The sequence below is a fragment of the Cyprinus carpio genome, chromosome A23 (genome assembly GCF_018340385.1).
Source record: "Cyprinus carpio isolate SPL01 chromosome A23, ASM1834038v1, whole genome shotgun sequence".
NCBI lineage: Eukaryota > Metazoa > Chordata > Actinopteri > Cypriniformes > Cyprinidae > Cyprinus > Cyprinus carpio.
In genome coordinates, this window is record NC_056594.1 from 4,362,943 (window position 1) to 4,383,493 (window position 20,551).

The 20,551-nt window shown below is 35.1% G+C and overlaps 1 protein-coding gene across 5 annotated transcripts in view; it reads left to right on the forward strand.

Annotated features, from left to right (window-relative positions):
* Positions 1–20,551, forward strand: part of LOC109064091 (neuron navigator 1-like) — a 124,538-nt gene that overhangs the window by 5,199 nt on the left and 98,788 nt on the right. For all 5 annotated transcript variants that reach the window (XM_042712696.1, XM_042712700.1, XM_042712697.1 and 2 more), the window contains exons 2-3: positions 7,373–8,212; positions 10,189–10,277. In XM_042712696.1, the coding sequence (XP_042568630.1) occupies positions 7,392–8,212; positions 10,189–10,277 (910 nt within the window). In that variant the 5' untranslated portion in view covers positions 7,373–7,391. The remainder of the gene's footprint in view (positions 1–7,372; positions 8,213–10,188; positions 10,278–20,551) is intronic.

A 20,551-nucleotide genomic window follows, 5' to 3' on the forward strand; every position in this document is an offset into this window, starting at 1 on the left:
TCACCACCTGAACCAATAATACAAGGCTGGATGGATCCATGCTTTCATGTTGTTTCCACTAAATTCTGACCCTGCCATCTGAACGTTGCAGCAGAAAACAACACTCATCAGCCCAGGTAACCTTTTCCCAATCTTCTATTCAATTTTGGTGAGCTTGTGTGCATTGTAGTTGACAGGAGTGGCACCTGGTGTGTGTCTTCTGCTCAACTCAACGTTGTGCATTCAGAGATGCTCCTCTGCAAACCTCGGTTGTAGCAAGTTGTTATTTGAGTTACTGTTGCCTTTCTATCAGCTCTCCTCTGACCTCTGGAATCAACAAGGCATTTTTGCCTGCAGAATTGGCACTGACTGGATATTTTCTCTTTTTCGGATCATTCTCTGTAAGGCTTAGGGATGGTTGTGTGGGAAAATCCCAATGGATCAGCAGTTTCTGAAATACTCAGACCAGCCCATCTGGCACCAACATCCATGTCACGTACAAAGTCATTTTGGCCACATTTACATTACATGGTCCAAGTGACCCAGCTGACCCTTCTCAAAGACCCAACCCACTTAGTTACTGTTGCTATGTCCGACCAGCCATGGCATGACATTATGTTCTCACGCAGTAAAAAATACATCACGGAGCAAAGAGGACACTGACAACGGCAACAGACAAGACAGAGCAGGTTATGTTTAGTATGAAACAAAGTCTCAGCTTTCAAAATTTTTTCAAAGAAATTCAAACAATAAATACCGTTTTGTGGCTCTTTAATGTATTGTGACTGATTGCTGTAGTTATACGAGAACTGATCATATCTTCCTCTTTTCTAGTTATAGCATGAAATAAACATGAATGAACATCAGAAAGTATCTTGTTTCAACCGCAGAAAGATGTCAATACATATCATTTGAATTGGGCTTACTTCACACTGTTGCCTGGGGTTGTTTTTTAGTCCGTAGGTTAAAGCGATCTCTCCTTGAGAAAACTGTGGAAAACTGTGATTGGCCTAGTTTTGAATTGCAACTGGACTGGTTTTGTTTCTCAGACCTGGCAACCTGTCAGTACATCTACCCTAGGTTGTTTCAACGAGCGTATAGTGTAAATGCTGATATCAGATATGGGTCACTTTTAAAAGAAGATGTAAGCTGGTCATCAGAAAAAAAATATATATATAGTCAACAAATCGGAATTGGGCATCAAGAACTGCAGTGTACTGTAAATGCGACCTGAAATTCACCCATTCTTATGTTTGGTTCAAACTTCAGCAGATTGTCTTGAAAACATCTACATGCCTAAATGCACTAAGTTGCTGCCATGTGATTGGCTGATTAGATATTTGCGTTAATAAGCAGTTGAACAGGTGTACCTAATAAAGTGGTTGGTGAGTGTACATCATTTTCAAAAAACAGTAGGCAAAAAGTACCTATCTGGATAACCTACTGCTTACGTCCGGGATTCTGAAAGGGGTAATTCAGCGCTGGTGAAAACTGTAATTGACCACTTTTCATGTCGGTCAGACACACTCTTCCTGTCAGTGTGGGCGATTCATAGCCAGAATGAGCTGCAAATTGGTCCAGACTTCATACTCATTGTCAAAAGCTTGGCTGTGCTTGAGTAATGATAAATGCCAATGAATCATATTTACAATGTTATAATATGATACAAACATTGCTTAGAACAGCCTTGAACCGTCATTAATCTGGACTGTGATGACCCACATTTCTGCCTGTCAAGCAGAGTCAATATTACACCTGTCATCTAGCTCCATTTTGAGGGAATATGCCACATCAGTGTCTGTATATATTGTATGTGTCTTTGGCTTTACAGTTTTTAGGGGTTTTTCATTTAATCTAGCACAATTATACTAGGGCTATCAAATTTTTGTTAGGTACCGGGTAATTCTGAAAATAATAATAATAATAATAATGTGATAAAATTAATAGCACATTTAGTGCACCTGTTAACTTACATTGCATGCAGGTGCTGACGAACACGATGCAGGATGACTGACTGTGTGATGTAGCCTATATAAAGCAGTTATATGCCTCTAAAATTCAAGATATGTCTTATATTTACATCATATTATACAGTTTAGCAATATCACAGCAATTACTTTGGACAAGCTACAGTATGCCAAAAGAGTAGCTTGTCCAAATTCATAGTATTCAAACAACAGTAGGTGAAAAGTAACCGGATGACCTACTACTTTCTGTGAGATTCTGAAGTGCGATTCTGATGGATACTTTACTATCCCATGAGTCCACAGGAGAGGATTTATGAATGTAAGTGATGTGACACAATTGGTGCTGGCAGGTCACATGACAAGGACAACATGGTGGATGTACTACATCCGAGGGCGAATTCCAAATGAAAGTGAGTATCCCTATGATCTACTCCCTTTGAAGGGCAGAGGCCTTGAAGTGAGTTCTTTGAAGGGTGTAGAGCATTTCTTTCTTGTGAAAAGGCCAAGGTACACTTTGGTTTTTAGGTGTACACAAGGGTCCGTGTACAGTTTGAATGATGCAGATTTCATCACCAAAATAGTATGCACTTACTGTATGTGCACCATCCAATTTTTGTGACCATGCTTACTTAGTTCACACATGGGCATTGACTTGGTTTTGCACTATTCAGTTGTTCCACAAGATGGCAGCACTGGCCCGGGTCGTTGGTTCACAGTAGAAAACTAAACTTAAGAGATGGAACAACAACAACAAAATCGTGGAGACTGCAACAACAACAGACGCCCACATTGACAAACACTTGTGTGAGAGGGTTATGAGAGAGACGCAACTTTAGTTTAAAAGAGTACAAAGACATTTTTATCAGTCAGAACTCCTGGAGAAATATACATCAGACGCTGGACAAAGATGAAGCTTTCTAGAGCACATGTGTCGCCCGCCTGTGTTCACGCACACTATCAAACGGAGTATACTTTGAAAGGCTACGTGTTCGACTGTACGTATACGCTAGCGTACGTGTACAAAAACAAAGAATACTTTGGGTTTAAGCATTTGGAACACTTATTTGGAAATCTAATTGTCTCATTTACTATTAAACATTTTCAGACTAAACTAGCTTACACTACCTCTTAACCTTCTTAAGTGATATTTCTGTCACTGACAAAAAATATTTTGTATTACATTAAAATAAAGACATATTTAATTATTCTACTTACATTTGTATGAAAAGTCGAAACCAACTCGTACAGGACTTGTGACCCAAGATCACGTGATCACAAATGGAAATCACCTCCCTGAAGTGACCATCACATGTTCCCTTCGCGAATAGACTTCTGGAAGGGCCCTTCTTGAAAGGATTCAGTTGTTCACTTTTGTTTGGAACGTCCCTACAAATGGTGTCCCCTTCTCAAAATGCCGTTCAAGGGTGCAAAAAAAGCCGTTTGGAATTCGCTATGAAATAATACCCATATTCATTCACTATACAGAACATAGTTTTTAACGGTTGCAAAGTAAGTTCAAATTCAAAACTACTCAGATAGTACACGATTTCAAATGCACAGAGTGACTTGACGCCACCTACTGTTGGTTTTTATTTCATATTTGGGGTATCGTTTTATTCATTAATTTTTTTAAATGCGTTAATGCACTTTTTTTTGTATTGTCTATTTACTGCCTTTCTCATTTAACACAATGATGAATTTAATTGATCTTTTGGGGGGTAATTTCTTAGCCCAAACTGATAAGTAATTAATTTTTGAATAATTTACTTTAATGTGCACATTATGTAATTTATTAGATTAAATTTTAATTGCTTGACAGCCTTAAATTATACATGCTAGAATTGTTTAAACACTTCATTCGTTCACCATCATTATTATTATTAAAAAATGACTTAAAATGACAGAAGGATTCTGAGAGTATAACATCCAACATTAATGTATAATCATTTTGCAGAAGTCATAATAACTGTAGCAACTATTTTTGCCATACGAATACTATGGTGAACATTTGTAATGGTTTTCTGGACAATCAGCCTTTATTTGGTTATATAACACTATAGAAACCAGTAACTGCTTTCAAAGGCCAATCTGTTAATGCTTTAATCGGCAAAAACAAACTTCTTAGTCTGAGATTTGAGCATCATGTGACTGTAGAACTCACATGGTAGACACACTATCTCCTCTTCTCTCTATTCGCCTCTCTTTACTCCAGCACAAGCTCATGAAACATTAGGAACATCGGGTTAGTTTGCTCTAGGCCAAAGTCAGGACGGATGCTCAGGTAAAAATGACAATTTGTGATATTGTATCTGTTCTCTGTTCAATTGTTTTGGTGATTTTTGAGAAGCCACTTTGCTTATGATTTGTTTTTGTAATATGTGCATCTATAAGACTGACTTGTCCACTTACCTAGATGCAATGTTAAATTTTTGTATTTGTTTCATTCTGCTGAAACTGTTTATTGGAGTGGATTTTAGTACATGTTGTCTTCTAAAGTCATTATAAGCAATTGATCTATAGTTGTGCTAAATCATGTACTTTAAAATATTAAAAAAAATTGATGTATTTGAGTTCTATTGCTTATCAAATGCTAAATGAAACCTCATACAGTCTAAGATACATACTATGAGAAATGGACTATTACACCCTGTCTTTTAATGGATTTACAGAAAGCTAATTTTCTCCAGTATTTATTTATTAGATTCAATTCGATTTATTAGATTTGTGTCAGTGTATTTGTGAAATCTTTCTCATTATTCTATTTTATTTGGCTTGATCTTATCCTGCTGTGACAGTACTATGGGTGAAAGCAACCCTAACTACATTAGAGCAGAATTTGAAAAAGGCTGTGATGGAATTTTGCTGTGTTTTATCAGACGTTCTCTGCTCCTGTTAGTCTAGTTGTAGAAACAGTGGACACTGGGGGTAGTTGTCACACTTTTCAGTCTAGTGAAAATTTTAAATGCTTATTTTACAAAACTCCATTTCTGTATACCATAGGAAGGAATTCCTTGAAGTCTTGTCTATTAAAAAAAAAAAAAAAAAAAAAAACAGTTTGGTATGTTCACTGTTACAGACCTGAAAAAAAGACATCTTGTGACAACATGCCAAAATTGTGACAACTTGACCTAACCTGACATTTATAAAAAATACTCTTTTATTGTTTATTTGTTAACCAGCAAATATAGCAAAAATATGACAGACATTTTAATTTGAAGGACAGTAAAAAAAAATATATATATATAGGGTTAATATAAAACTTTTATATTAACTTTACTGAGATATATACCGGTGATATTTTATGATTATTTATAATACACTTTATACTATGCTTCATTATTCTATTTATTATACTAATTCATTAAACTAGTTACATTATAGTAATTGAATGTGCTTTTTATTAGATTTATTTTTTTATTCTCAAGGTTTAATTCATTTTATTTCTAGTTTTAGTTTTAATTTATTACTTCAATTTACTTCAAATGCAACATTTCTAATTTGCATTTAAATACTTTAAGTTTTTCATCTATTTATGTTTTACTTCATCTTTATTTCAGTTCACAAAAAACAAACAAACATTTGAATAGATTTAGTTTTGATTTAAAATTTTGATTTAAAATTCTTAGTCAGTTAACTAATTAAAAACAGACAAGTTAACTTTTATGCTTTTTATGCTTGTTGATTAGACAAATGTAATTGGTTAGTTTTGTGGCTAAATATTGCGTAATTTTTAAAAAGACATGGATAAAAGTAGATTAAGCGAGAAATATCTTTACTGCCTCTCTGTACTTGAAGTTATTTTCTTGTTTAATTCCGTCACAGTCAGATCTCTCAGGGAAAACTGAACATTCCCAAGTCTAATGTTCAACAACTGAAAATATGTAAACCGTTTAAATCAAGGCTATTGAATTGCGTCCTTTCTTCAATGTGAAATTTGTTGTGAGGTTTGTGACTTGAATTCAGGCCTCAGATGACTCTGCTTGCATCCCACCACTCGTGGGGTGTCCCACAGTCTCTGAATCGTAACACTTGCTCTGATTCTGATTTGCCAGGAAGCATTACTGCCTGTTGTTTGCAGGGCCCTGGTTCTGATAGATTGAGTTTTGCCTGTACATTCGAAGGTCAATAGTTACCATGGGACTGTTAGTAAACAGTGAGGGTTGGCCATCTAGGCCAGTCTGTGGGCTGGGATGAAAGCCTTTAGGACATTTGGGCACTGAATGGCAGATATATCTGCCAAAATAACAGAGCTGGCAGGGGTTTAAAGGTCTGTGACTGAACCACTGTGAATCTCTGCATTGCTATTGCTATTAGATTTATTTGGGTGACCAGATGGAGCTTTACAGTATTTGGGAAGAGTTTTGTTGGCTTAACAAAATGAGACTGATATAATCACCTGTTTTGATTCTAAAGCAAGTATTTCAAATAACGACTGTCCTTTCTCCTGTATTATTTCACAAGACTCTTAACCACATGTGCCAAATCCTTCCCCCTTGGCAGGATTTGCTTAGAGAAGCTCTTGAAGAGATTTTCCCAGATTTGGTTGAACAGCCAGTGTCATTTGCGTTAAAATGCAACACGTGGGAATGTATTTGGGAGTACCATTTAAATAGAGTAGTCTCTCTGAGCTTCTATAGTGACTTCATTTCTCTTTCTTTGAGACTCTTTGGTTAGGGGTTCCTAGGCTTTTTTTTATCAACTGAAAGATCTTATATAGTTGTTACTGTGATTTTGTAAGCATTGATGCTTACACAAAAAGAGTTATCATAACCAGGCAAATATGGATGGAATTTCATCCACAATCCACCATTTCCACCTGCTAAGAGCAATTCCTTTCACTTTCAGTTCAGCATTGGCATTTCTGTTACTTGGAAATCTGGTTATCTCGAGAAACCCCTGCAGTTTCATCATGAGCCCCTAAAAGTTGTGAACCCCCTTAGAGAAACCCTGTAAGCTATTAAAGCTTTGGCTGGTATAGTTTAACATTTTATTCAGGAAATGTAAAGATTTTTCACCTCTTTAGAGTACATGAGAAAAATAACTCTTAGTCCCTCACTTTAAGCCAAACAGATTGTTCAATTGTAATACACATTCAGAAAACGGTTACAGTTTTGTTTTCATATTGTTCATATTGTTGAACTATATAGAGCTGCAGATGTTTGTTTGAAATGGTACTTCAAACCATTGTAACTTCTAAATGGATCCAGAAAAAGCATATCAGACATCCAGTACTGTACAAACCCATAACCAGTGGCTTACATGTTCTCCTTTATATTGGTTATCTCTCAGCTTGAATTTGTGTTGAAGGGTTTTCCGTCAACAAACCAATGGCTATGGAGAGGACACAAGGGAATGAGTGTGCCTGCAGTTCATCAACAAGCACTGGTTCTTAGGTTCTAATGGTGTGTGTTCCCTTTTTTTCTCAGCTTCTGATTTGGTGCCACCATGAGTGGGGGAGTGAATGTGAAGAGTCTTCCACGAGCCCAGCCGGGCTCTGCCATTCCCCTGCCCAGGAACAGACTCCCATCCCCGCAACCTGAGCCCAAGATCATCAGTAGTGGCCTTCCGAGACCGTCCACACATGTCCCCGTTAGCAACAAAACCTCCTGTAGCAGCAGCCCTACCACTAACTCCTCCAGAGATGTGCTGAAGGATGCCACCCTCAGAAACCAGCATCTGCTAAGAGGCAGTCCACCTAGTCAACGTTCTTCCACCAGTCCTCAAACTCAGACCAAAGACTCTAGATCAGCCCACAGCAGTCCACAAGTTCGACGGAAAGACTCCCCACTTTCGAGGGGTGCTCTGGATGGTTCCAAGAGTTTGCTTGACCTTCGGTACAATGGCAACAAGAACTTCCAGAGTAGAATCTTTCGTTCTCAGATGGGAAGAATAGACAACGATAACAGTTTGATCTCAGAAGAACTCAAATGCAATGATGAGAGCGCTGCTTCTGGAAGCAGTCACAGCAAGATGGGAATCCCTTCATTCAGATTTAGTAACAAAAACTTGAGGCCTGGTACAGAAGCCACTAATGTAGATACAGGTCTCCTCATAGTCAGTCGAGAGAGAGTGTCCCTAAAGAACAGTGCCTCTAGTAGTTTTTCAGATGAGGAGATGTGCACCCCAGATGACCTCAGCCCGGAGGTCTCACAAAAACCACCACCCGAGACTACTGCAGTCCCGAAGCAGGAAACCTGTGTTGAGATGCTCAAAGTCAAACAGTCACCGAAGGTCAATATGGCTGCTGTGGCACCTTTCAGATACAGGTAAGTTATGGAAAATGTACTGAAGGATTGTAGCACTACTATGATTAAGAGATTAGCTTAGACCAGGACTAGAAAAGAGCAGGGGTGCATTTCCCATACAACTATTTAACCGGTGAAATTAACAAGAAGCTATTATTTTAACCACAGGTTGAGAAATGTTCCAACCACACAAGTTTGTGATGTTGTTTGTGAATGTTCCTTGGAACGACAGTTTCAGAAAATGCTCAATCGTTGTTAGTAACGACAGAACTTATGATCATAGCTGGACATTAGTTAGTTGGGTCAATGCTTTGGGAAATGGACGCCAAGTCAGTGTATTTTGGTTAGTGCAGATTTAGTTTATTGTGGACCAGCATAGTTAATGCTTTTCACCAGCACCTTTTTAGCTTGCTATTTAATCCATCTAAGCCATCAGCACCTTGACTAGCTTTGCTGGTTTTCACATCAAGGAAGTTTCATATAGTAGGTGTACCACACTTAAATTCTTTTCACACTGTGCTTAACACTGGGCTAACACATTAATGGTGCTTTTACCCCTGGGTTAAACAAAGTTTCACAATTTTTAAAAGGGTGATTTTAAAAGGGAATACGTGCCACAGTCAAAAAAAAAGTTTAGAAATGCTAACAGGTTGTAACTGGGGAAGTAACCTTAAAGGGACCTTATCTACCGCTAAAAGATGGATATTAGTACCTTAAATTAATAATATGTACCTTTAAGGTACTACTGTAAACCTTTTAGGTGTGAATTAGATACAAAATCGCTTGTTGTATCTCAAAAAGTACAGTTTTTCTGAGAGTTCACTTATAAACCCGGGTTAAGAATCGTCTTTACATTAACTGGAGTCAGATTCATGGTTATTGTTAACCATGTAACTATGCAAATAAAAGCATTAAACCAGGTTTTACAAAAAGTACAGTGTCTCAAAACTTGACTCCTTATGCTTAATTAAATTAGGATAGATCAAATTCACTCAAGATAAACCAGGATTACACATTAGGTTCTGTTTTTAATAAATTATCCTGGGTTACAACTTTCAAGCGTGAAACGTCTAAATAAAAAAAAAAAATAAATAAATAAATTATTTGAAACAACAGTTTGAGTAACCTATTTATTTATTTATTTTTGTAATGATGAACTGTATAAATTCTAATCTTGCAGAAACTGAATTCAAAATGCACTGTTTCATTCTACCACGCTAGTGTGCAATAAACTGAATAAAACTTTTTTTAGGCTATATTTTATAGTGTTTCAAGTGTTTTCCAAAATGTCTTAACATGTTTTAACTGCTGCACATTTATTTTATTACATGGTTTGTTACTTTTCTAGCAATTCAGTTCTATTGCGACAATTTGACTTTCTTCTGTCTGTCCTCACATATGTCTGTGCCCAGCTCAATCTCTCTTTTTGGTCTCTCTCACCCTTTTTCTCCACATTTTCTCCAGTTTTGACAAATATGACAGTCCATCATTTACGCTGATAGATTAGCCTCCTTTTCCCCTCATAATCTTTCCAGCGCCAAATCAGTCATGCAGTTTATGTTTCTGTCCCACTCTCATAGACTGTGTCGCTCCTGCTCTCTGTATGCCTGCTGGGAATTCTTGAGCAGAGTAGATGCTTAAAAAGCTTCTCCTGCCAGCACGGACACTCTCTGAATTATCTGCTCTAATGAATCAGTGCAGTGGACACCCGATGGGCACGGGATACACTAGCATCAGGGCGACTGCCATGATAGCCTAACTGAATATAAACCAAAGCTGCTGTTTGAAAATAGCACTGAACATTGATTATTTTCAGATTGTTATTGCTAGATTGTTAACAGTTAGTGAAAAATACTAAGAATTATGCCATGTCTGAACTTCTAGGCTGATGTTTAGTGAATGTTTGGTACACGTTTCCAATTGGGTTTTTGGTTATGAGCAAGCATGGTGTCTAATTAACTTTTATTTTATTTATTTATTTATTTTGTTTTATAAAGACTGCAGATTCAGGAGGACATATCTCTGGATGACTTCAGTGACTGTTCCTCTGACTCAATAGAAGTATGCTGTGATGACCTCAATACTGGTGAGTTGTTGGCACTCTCATTATCACTCTCATTTTGCATAGGCTTTAATATTAATCTAAATGATCGGTTATGTTTTTTTACGTTATGTTCACAATCTGAAAGTGCCCAATAGTGACCTTTTGTCCAATATGAGATGCCCTAAAATGACCCTCATGCATAAAAATACTAGCCTAGCATGCACATCATAAACTACTTTCAAAAATATAAAATTTACTTATTTTGCAGTTCAAAGCAAGAGTCAAATTTGTGACCTAATGTATATCAGTATATATTTTAAATCAGTGTATTTTTGTGCCTCTCTATGCAATATTTCATAAAGTCTGATTTGTTAATTTTCTTATAATTCAGACCAAGGGTAAATCTAAATCTAAGTATATTAAATATAAAGTTTACAAAATGTGTTTTACAAGCTGATGCAATAGAACCACCTTTTAAGCTCCAAAGACAATGCTTGTAGCTTGCAAGGGTTGATTTTACTCAGAATAGCCTAAAAACACCCAGAAAACACCTACCCAGCTAACACAATTTTGTTACAAGAACATTCTCCAAACATTCAGTGTTGGTTCTAGGAACATAAAAAATTTCCGGTTTTCTTGATGTTAGAGGAACGTTTTTAAAAGGTATGATGTTCCTCAATCGTTCTTTCAACTTAATTTTGATATTTAAAACATAAAAATATCCAGTTTCCTTAATGTAAGTAGAATGTTATTTAAAGGTTAGTAAGATGTTCCTGAAACATTATTTCAATCATTCAAACACCTGTTGTGAACAAGCACTGGAAGATAGAGAAATAAGAACACAAAGTACAACTTTCTTTAGACACAGCCTTAGATGACCTGAATATAAAAGACATTAAATCTCTCAAGATCTGATAAAACAACTTCACAAACAGCATTACCAGCTTCACTTACAGTATTACTAACCAGATTGACTTTATTTCTGTCACACGTCTACAGAAGTTCTTATTGAGAATTAACAGAAGTTTAGATGTTGACCTCTTGTTGAAAACGTTTTGTTTAAAGTCACCATCATGGAGTTCAGTGTTTGATTTAGTTGGGCTCTTGACCCTTGACTTTTACTGAGTTGCTTTTTTTTGCAGCAATTGTAGGTGTTTTCAGAAAACATTTCTGTATTGATAGAGCAAATCAACATTTCTATTTTAATAATAGGCAAATAAGAGCCCAACTAAAGCAAACACTGATCTCCATGATGGACGCAAACAAAACATTTTCAATAAGACTTCAACATCTAAACCTCTGTTAATTCTCAATAAGAACTTCTGTAGACGTGTGACAGAAATAAAGTAAATCTGGTCAGTAATACTGTGAAGTTGTTTTATCAGATCTTGAGAGATTTAATGTATTTTATCTTCAGTTCATCTAAGGCTGTGGCTAAAGAAAATTATTATTATTTCTCTTTCTTCCAGTGCTTGTTTACAACAGGTGTTTGAATGATTGAAAGAAAGTTTCAGGAACATCTTACTAACCTTTAAATAACATTATACTAACATTAAGGAAACTGGACATTTTTATGTTCTTGGAACGTTACAAATAATGTTGAACTTTTGTTTGAGGAATATCTATCCTCTAACTGGACATTTTTATGTTCCTATAACCAACACTGAATATTTGGAGAACATTCTTATAACAAAATTCTGTTAGCTGGGTAGCAATTGCTCAACAAGTATATCAGTTATTATTGATTCAAGAGCCTTTGCTAAACCTAATCTATTGTAAAGAACAATTGAAGAACCTTTATTGTGGAGTGTAATTTCAGCATAGTATGTAGGCTTTATTTCTAAAGGAATGTATTAATGTTAACAATGTTTATGCACCCAAATTTCATGTGGACTGCATATTTGAAGATGTTTCACCTAGAACACATGTTGATTTAATTGTGGTGATTTATTTGGAACAAATTGAATCAGGTGCAGTTGCTGAATTTGATTAAATGTCAGCTTAAAGATGCAGCTGTTTATAATCTAGAGGTCTTAGAGCATAGACTACATCAGAAGTGTAGAGTTTTGTGCATACGTGTGTTTGAAACAGGCCTTTGGTCTATTTTAGGATTATCATCTCTCTGTTTTCAGATGACAGCACTGTTAGACAGACCTAAGCTTGATGAGGATTACAGAATTTTCAGTTTTTATGGAAACTTTTGTATAAATTCCCAGCAGAAGAAGGGTTTGTTTTAGTGATATACTGATATTTTGATCAACCGGTCATTATTTAGAGATGAATGATGAATTTGCTTTAATTACATTGATTAATGACACTACTGTTCAAAAGATGTATGTTGGAAGAAGTATCTTATACTCAACAAGGCTGCATTAATTTGATCAAAAATACAGTAATATTGTGAAATATTATCACAGTTTAAAGTAAATCCTTTCTATTTCAATATATTTTGTAATGTCATTTATTTCTGTAACGCAAAGCTGAATTTTCAGCATCATTACTCCAGAATCTTTCAGAAATCATTCAGATATGCTGATTTGCTGCTCAATAAAGATTATTATTAGTATTATTATTATTATCAATGTTGAAAACAATTGATTAATTTTTTTTAGAAACTGTGATACATTTTTAAAGATGCTTTAATGAAGAGAAGGTTCAGAAGAACAGTATTTATTTAAAATCTAAAACTTTTGTAACATTATTAAGCTTTTTACTGTCACTTTTGATCAATTTAATGCATCCTTTATAAATAAAAAATATTATTTAAAAAAAAGCTACTCAAACTAAACAGCTATTCAATCAAGATCAGTCAGTGATTTCCTTGTCTTTTGTTGTTTGATTAACATCAAAAACACAGACCTCAGGTTTTTTAGGCTCTTGAATGTTGAAACTGGCAAGGCTTAAATGAGTTTAGTTTAAACACAGAAAGCAATGCATGCTGTTCAGGTCTCACCTGTGCATGTGTGCTATCATCACCCAGGTGATGATGGCATAAAATGACCGGTCATATTAGAGTATACTGCAAGCGCATTGAACAAAATTTACAAAGAGTGACTGGTGACCATGTTTTTGTTCATCGCTGTTGTTGTAATGTATTGGGAAGCCAGAATGCGTATCCATCGACAGAAACATACATTTTCCGAACTCTGTCTGTTTTACATGTTGTTATTTTTAACAAACCATATTACAGATGCATTGTCAGATTTAAGCTTAACCGCAGTGCAAGTGCGTGCCGAACTGTGGGTGGAGAACAGTACGGTTTGTTTTTTTAACGATTTAACCGTTACACCCCTAGTGCCCTGAGCTATCTGAGTGCATGTGTTGTGATTAGTGATCTGCAAGTGTGTGAGTGTATTAGAGATTAACCTTCTAAGTGTGTGTGTGTGTGTGTGTGTGTGTGTGTGTGTGTGTGTGTGTGAGAGTGTGTGTGTGTGTTAGTGATGAGTGATCTGAGAGTGTAAGCATTATGCTAAGTGGGCTCAAGGGTTTCATCAGATTTGAGATCAGATTCAACCCTCTTTGAGTTACACAGAATGAATTACATTTTTTCCATTTTAACATCTGCTGGCTTCCTTCAGCTCAGATGGCTGACACACAAATACACACAAATGTGCGTTGACACAATACATTGCCTCATCTTTCACACACAAAAACATCATAGCTCTAGCAGCGTAGGCAGAGACAGCTGTTATTTTTGACTATGGTGTGAGATCCTCACAATGAAACATCACAACACAGGCAAGAACTGCACTGAACATGTGCTTTGATTTTCAAACTCCACTGAAGCATTAAACCTGAAGTTTTTGTATTCTCTATTCCACTAGTGTAATTGTTGTCTTAGCATTTATAAAGATGGTCACCTTCTCACGGTAGCCACAATGCTGAGGTCACATGACCGACTGTGTCTTGCGGTTCAAAGTTAGTAAACTAATGGGCATATCTGAATCTCCAGAGCTGTTGAGGGCAGCAGAGAGTCGGATGCTTTTTAATTGATTAATGGAGTCAAGTCAAGTCAAGTCACCTTTATTTATATAGCGCTTTTAACAATACAGATCAAATAGGAAGTGTGTCAATTATTACACACATGAAATTTTACTTAAGTACAAGTACAAGTACCAGTCTAAAAATCTACTCAAGTAAAAGTAAAAAGTAGCTCATTTAAAATTTACTCAGAGTAAAAATTACTTAGTTACATTTTAACAGTGGGAGGGAGGCAAAAATGGGACAGGCAAGGGTGTCAAACTCAGTTCCTGGAGGGCCACAGTCCTGCACAATTTTTGATATAACCCTAATTAAACACACCTGATCCAGCTAATCTAATCATTTAGGCTTATTTGAAAACTAAATGATATGTTTGCTGGAGCAGGGTTAGAACTAAACTCTGCAGGCCTACGGCCCTCCAGGAACTGAGTTTGACACCCCTTGGATAGGCCTATTAATTTCAAACTAGTTGTTTTTAATTAAAGGAATCAGTTATTTAGAATAATAAGACATTTTGGCTGTTACCAGGAAAATCAGTATTAACAAACTCATCTTTTCAATGCAGAGGAAATGCAGAAGCTTCATCGGAAGTGGCATTTAGATGTATTTTACACACTGTTTAGTGCAGGACAAGAATGCATTTAACCTGCAGTTACAAATGCATGAATAATGTTTTGATATACAAAACATAAAATGTTGAATACTCATTTGAAATTATAAGAAATTAATTATTTAAAAAAAAAAATCAAAAGATACTTTGTGTGTGAAATTAAAATGGCCAGTATGTGTCAGCAAGTCACTGTTAATAAGTAAGTCATTGCGATTGAACCGAATCATTTAAACGGTTGATTCATTCAGGAACGAAACACTGTCATGTTGCTCAGAGATGCAAAACTGTGCTTTGGTTGCTGTGTTTGGAATAATTTTTTGTTGTAGAAATAGAACAAAAACAGGCAATATGGTGTCTAAAACGCAAGTCGCAGACGATATATATCGCACGCTCCGCACCACTGTCTTTCTGGCTAATTTGTGTAAAACCTCTTGCTAAAATGTCAAAGCTTCATTTTAACCACCAATGCAACGATGCAATTATTTAGCTTACCTCTGCATGCTTGCGAAGGGTTGATGTCTTGTCGTGATTTTATAAGCTACTAGTTTGGTCTCCTTAGGCAAGCACAGCTTACACTGCAAAATAAAGCATAAATATGGCCAGGGGTTCACATCATTTCCTTCGAGTTCAACTTCAGAATATGACGGGGTTTCGTTTTCAGCGGTGTCTGCACCACTAACGCCTGTTTTGTCCGTCTGCATCTTTCTTGTGATTTTAGCGCCACTTTGCCCTCCTGGCCATTATTTAATGCAGTAGTTTCCAGGGAATTTATTTTTATTTTTTTTATTTTTTTACTCAGTAATTAATGTGTTTTAATATGTAGCGAAGTACAATACTTCAAACTAAATATACTTAAGTAAAAGTACAATTACAGATTTTAAAAATTACTTTAAAAACTAGAAGTACACAAAAAGCTGCTCAATTACAGTAACGCAAGTAAATGTTTTTCGTTATATTCCACCTCTGCCCGTAAAACATTTGTTCATCTTTGGAACACAAATTAAGATATTTCTGATTAAATCTGAGAGCATGGAATAGCATACTAGCATCTGACACATACAATTTCATATTTCACCTACTATTAATAAAGAATTTTTGGTTTGCATTGACATTTTTAGTATGCATTGAATGCATTTGCAAAAATGTTGTACACAAAAAAATTGTGATGAATGAACCCAGAGGTCACATCCTCTCCTGTGATAACAATTTAGCATGCTACAAACTGAGCAAAAATATACAATTTGGTGCAGATGCTGATATTTATATGGCGAAAAAAAAAAATTTTTTCTGAGTCAAATTTTTAGAGATTGTATTTTATTTGGTTGAGATCTTTATAACAGCATAACAGACATAAACATAAAATGCATATAAATAACAGTTGTCACTCCATTTCTCCCAATAATATGTTGTAAGATGGCATTTAAATACTTAGTTTTATAACAAAATGTATTTTTTTTTATTGTGTGATAATTCAATGCAATAAAATGATGATTGAGAGATGAACAAACAAACATTCCTCATAAGCCTGATGGATCATATTTGATACTCACATTTTAACATGATATTTCTAAAATAAATAAATAAATAAATAAATAATAATAATAATAACAATAATGTATGGATTATCAAGTAATATAATTACTTAGTAGACCTTCAACAAAATAATTAGATTTAGTGCAAGGTTGCGGTCTTAGAAGCTGATGCTGGAATTCATCCTCCATAATATTACAAATGTGAAATCCATTTTGAACATTAGATTTTATGTCAGTCCATAAGTATGACCATATAGTCACATAGTGTGGGACCCGTCTATGAAGTGTAATCCCTTTGTTCGGGAGCAGATTTTCTAAATGCTTATGGCAGCTTTTAATGCTTCCAGGATAAAAGAATGAAAGCTGCCAGATCTGGTGTATGGCAATTAATTGGGAGAAAACCTTTAGTGTTTATGTTTACAGGTTTTTGTCAGATTGCAGAGATAAAGGCCAAATTAATATTAAGCATATGGTGAGTAGAAGGAGGCAAAAACTGACCCGCTGGCTTTAAGGCAAATCAGCACTGGCCTCTTTTTAAAGCTGGCTCTCCAGAACAGACTTATCCACATGCATGTTTGTTTGCTGAATTTGAGAATCTGCAATGAAGTAGAATGCATGTGAACTGATATCAAAAATCCAGTCAGATTGCTTCACGGACACACATACTTATGACAGCAAACCCTATAAGCACGTTTATCCAGAAGCATCCAAAATCAGATTTAAGGAAATCATCCTTAATTGATTGTTTTGGCACACAAATTGCTCACTGTATTAATATATGTTCTTCTTCCTGAAAAGTATTTAAATTCCTGTTTTGAACTTTCAAAGCTTAAATGCTCTGAGAAAAGTTCAGTGCACTTCATAAACCTTGACAACCCTGAAATGAACTCCTTGTATATATATATAAAAAAGGAACATTCATTTCTTAAAATAGAATCATCATGTTTCCAGTGGATGGGACATGAGACTATGCATTGAAAAACAGGTGCTCTTGGGAAGCTTTTACAAAAATCTAGAGCTACTATAAATGCTAATTGTCCTGATGCTGGGAGGGACAAGTGCAATGGGCAGTGTCACCATAAGTGCTGTGCAGCCTTGAGTCACGCTAACTAATGAGTGGTGTTTGCCACTGCAGAAGTTGTTTAACTGAAGGGTGGTTGCAAGGCTGATGCTATTTACTTACTAAGGCATTTTTATTTTTATTTATTTATTTATTTTTTTTTATTTTTTTTTTTCAGTTTGCTGTGTGGTTGCTAGACTATTAATAATAAAGGTTATTTATTGGCATTGATAGCTCCTTGAAGAACCTTTTAACATCCATTCCACAAAAGGTTCTTTACAGTGGAAAAAGGTTCTTTAGATCATTAAAATGTTCATCACACTATGAAAAAAAAAAAAAAAAAAAAAGTTATTTTAAGAACTGATCACTGAAAGGTTCTTTGGGGAGCCAAAATGATATAATATATTAATATTATTTATTTATTTATTTTTGACTTAAATAAAATGAGATTTTTGTAAAGTTTTTATTATTTTTTAAATACATTTTAGTCTCATCTTTTATCATGTTGATATAGTTACAGTTATCATTTATTGACCTTATTGTTATCTTGTTTTAGTCATGGGAAAAAAGCTCATCAACAAACATTTTTGAAAATTAACACTAAATTAAACTAAAATAATAGGTGTAAGAAATTGCTAATAAATGTAATATATAATTACAAAGAAACGAGTAACACTGAATTAAACATAAAATTAGGTAGAAAGACTGAAATAGTATTTTCTTTTTTTTAAAAAAAAGAAAAGTACTCTAATATCTTTGTTTTATGTACAACTTTATGAACAACAAAAACATCTCTACAGTCTAGTTGCCAAGGCAAGATTTTTCATTTTCATCTAATATTTATATTATACATTTATATTATATATATATATATATATATATATTTTTAAATAAAGAAAATAGTTTTAGTTGACAGTAACATCACTGGCTATGTGATTGTCAAATTGTTCTGAGTGATTTTACACATTGCTAGAGTGTTCTCTCTATAGCACATATAGTCCAGCTTTTCCCTTTTTGCCACATACTTCACTTCACTGGCCTGCAGAAACAAAGACATTTCAGCCCAGGCCTCTCTTGGGTCATTAATGCTTTAAAATTACACCAAGTCTGATAACAAGAGTTCTGCAAACTTTTTAGATCATTCACTAGTGATCACAGCGGTAATCTGTTAAAGGGGTCAATCAGGTTGATCAGACAATAACACTACAGTGATGCTAGTATTACAAAATGGGGCTAACAAACACTTTCAAGAGACAGATAGAGATTAAACATTGGCACTCACATGCACAGATGGGAATTTCCTCTGTTTGCTAAAGCATGATAAAGAATGCTTCAGTGACATATGATTAGCCATCAACTTATCTATATTTCATGCTACTGAATAAGAATCACATAAGGACACACATAAAGGATTCGTATATATATATATATATATATATATATATATATATATATATATATATATATATATATATATATATATATATATATATACATACAATTATATGATTTTATTGCAGCTATCCTAAGAAGAATTGGTTTCATATTTGGAAAGGGAACTGTTTTCTGGCTCAGAATATTGTCTGACAGTCTGCGGGAGTGTTTTCCTCTAAGGTCATCTTGTACTTTTGAATAGTTAATTTGAAAACAGATAGAAGGCCCATGGCATGATCAGTTAACACTTTGCTCTGTTGAGTGGGAGAGTAGAGTGAAATGTTACTATTTCCTATCATAGTCATCTCATTTAAACATGAAAAGAAGCATGTGAGGGAGTAGTATGTGTAGGATATTACAGGAATTCTCCTGAATGACACACAGCCTTATGAGAACACATGAGTAGGTAGCCAATGCACTAGAGGCCATGAATCTATGGTCCAGCTTTAGTCTGGCATGTAAAGAGGATTTCCTCCTATTTCCTCTAGTCTCTGTGGCTTTGTGTGGAAAGCTTGGCTCTTGGACTGAGTCATACTCGGGTGTGGTATAGTTTAACCATTAGTAATAGTCTTTTCCCTTTTTAAGAAAGGTTTAACAACTGAGAAACTGTAAACGGATAAATGTATTCAACTGAGTGTTATGTACATTTTAGACACAACTTGTGGCTAAAGCTGAATGAAATGAAAGCATAATATTATCACCTCATAACGTATTGTTTTTTTTTCTTTCCTTATGATATTGCTTCCATATGTTGGGAGCTTTAGACACTTATGGCGGTGGTAACAGGGATAGCTACATTTATTATCAAATACATTTTATGAAATAATTCTGTAAAGCTTCTACTGCAGTCTTGTGCTGGAAAATAGTTTTTAGTTGTTGTATCTTTATTGTCCCTATAGAGAAATTGCAGTAAACAGTAGACTATATTAAGACATAACAATACACTGAAAAAAATGCCATAGGATTTACTTTGAAACAGTTTTCACTCAGTATTTTTACTTAAAAAGACAAAGGTAGACAAAGGTTCAAGGATAAAAAATAACTGACTGAACAGTGGTATGCAAATGAGATTTTTTTTTTGTGCTGTTCATAACGGTCCAACAGTGTTTTCATTTAAAGCTATTTGCTGCATTTGAATATTTCCGTTTGCCCTTTGGATTTCCGCCAAAATCTGCAGATATTTCCATAACTTTCATAGACGTTGTTCAGCAATTTTTCTTATCGACTCAGTACAGGGTTCAGGAATAAGTGCATCAAGTGCATGATGGGAAGATACTGAAGTATTAACACCAACATATTAATGGATAAGGTAATGCACCTCTGTGAAAGCATGCACTTGAGTCTATTGATTCAATAACAGATAAATGTTGAGACATGTTGGAATTTATTTTATGAGTGCAGTAGTAGTGCCTTCAAATCTACTAATAATGCAGAAAGAATAATAAATTGAGTTGTTCCTTTTAATCCTGGTTTATCAACCCTGTGTCATTGGGCTAATATTTTATATGAGATCAGTTATTTCTACTTGGATAGTCTGTTTGGTAGAGCTTGGCCTTGTTGAGTTGAAATGACAGAACTAAGTAGAGCACTCTCAAAATTGATACAACATGCCTAGAACCCTTTCAGCTTCAGAGGAAGGAACTGTGTGCAGTCTTGTATGCATTGTATTGTTGTGACATCCCCTTCCCAAAGCTGGTGA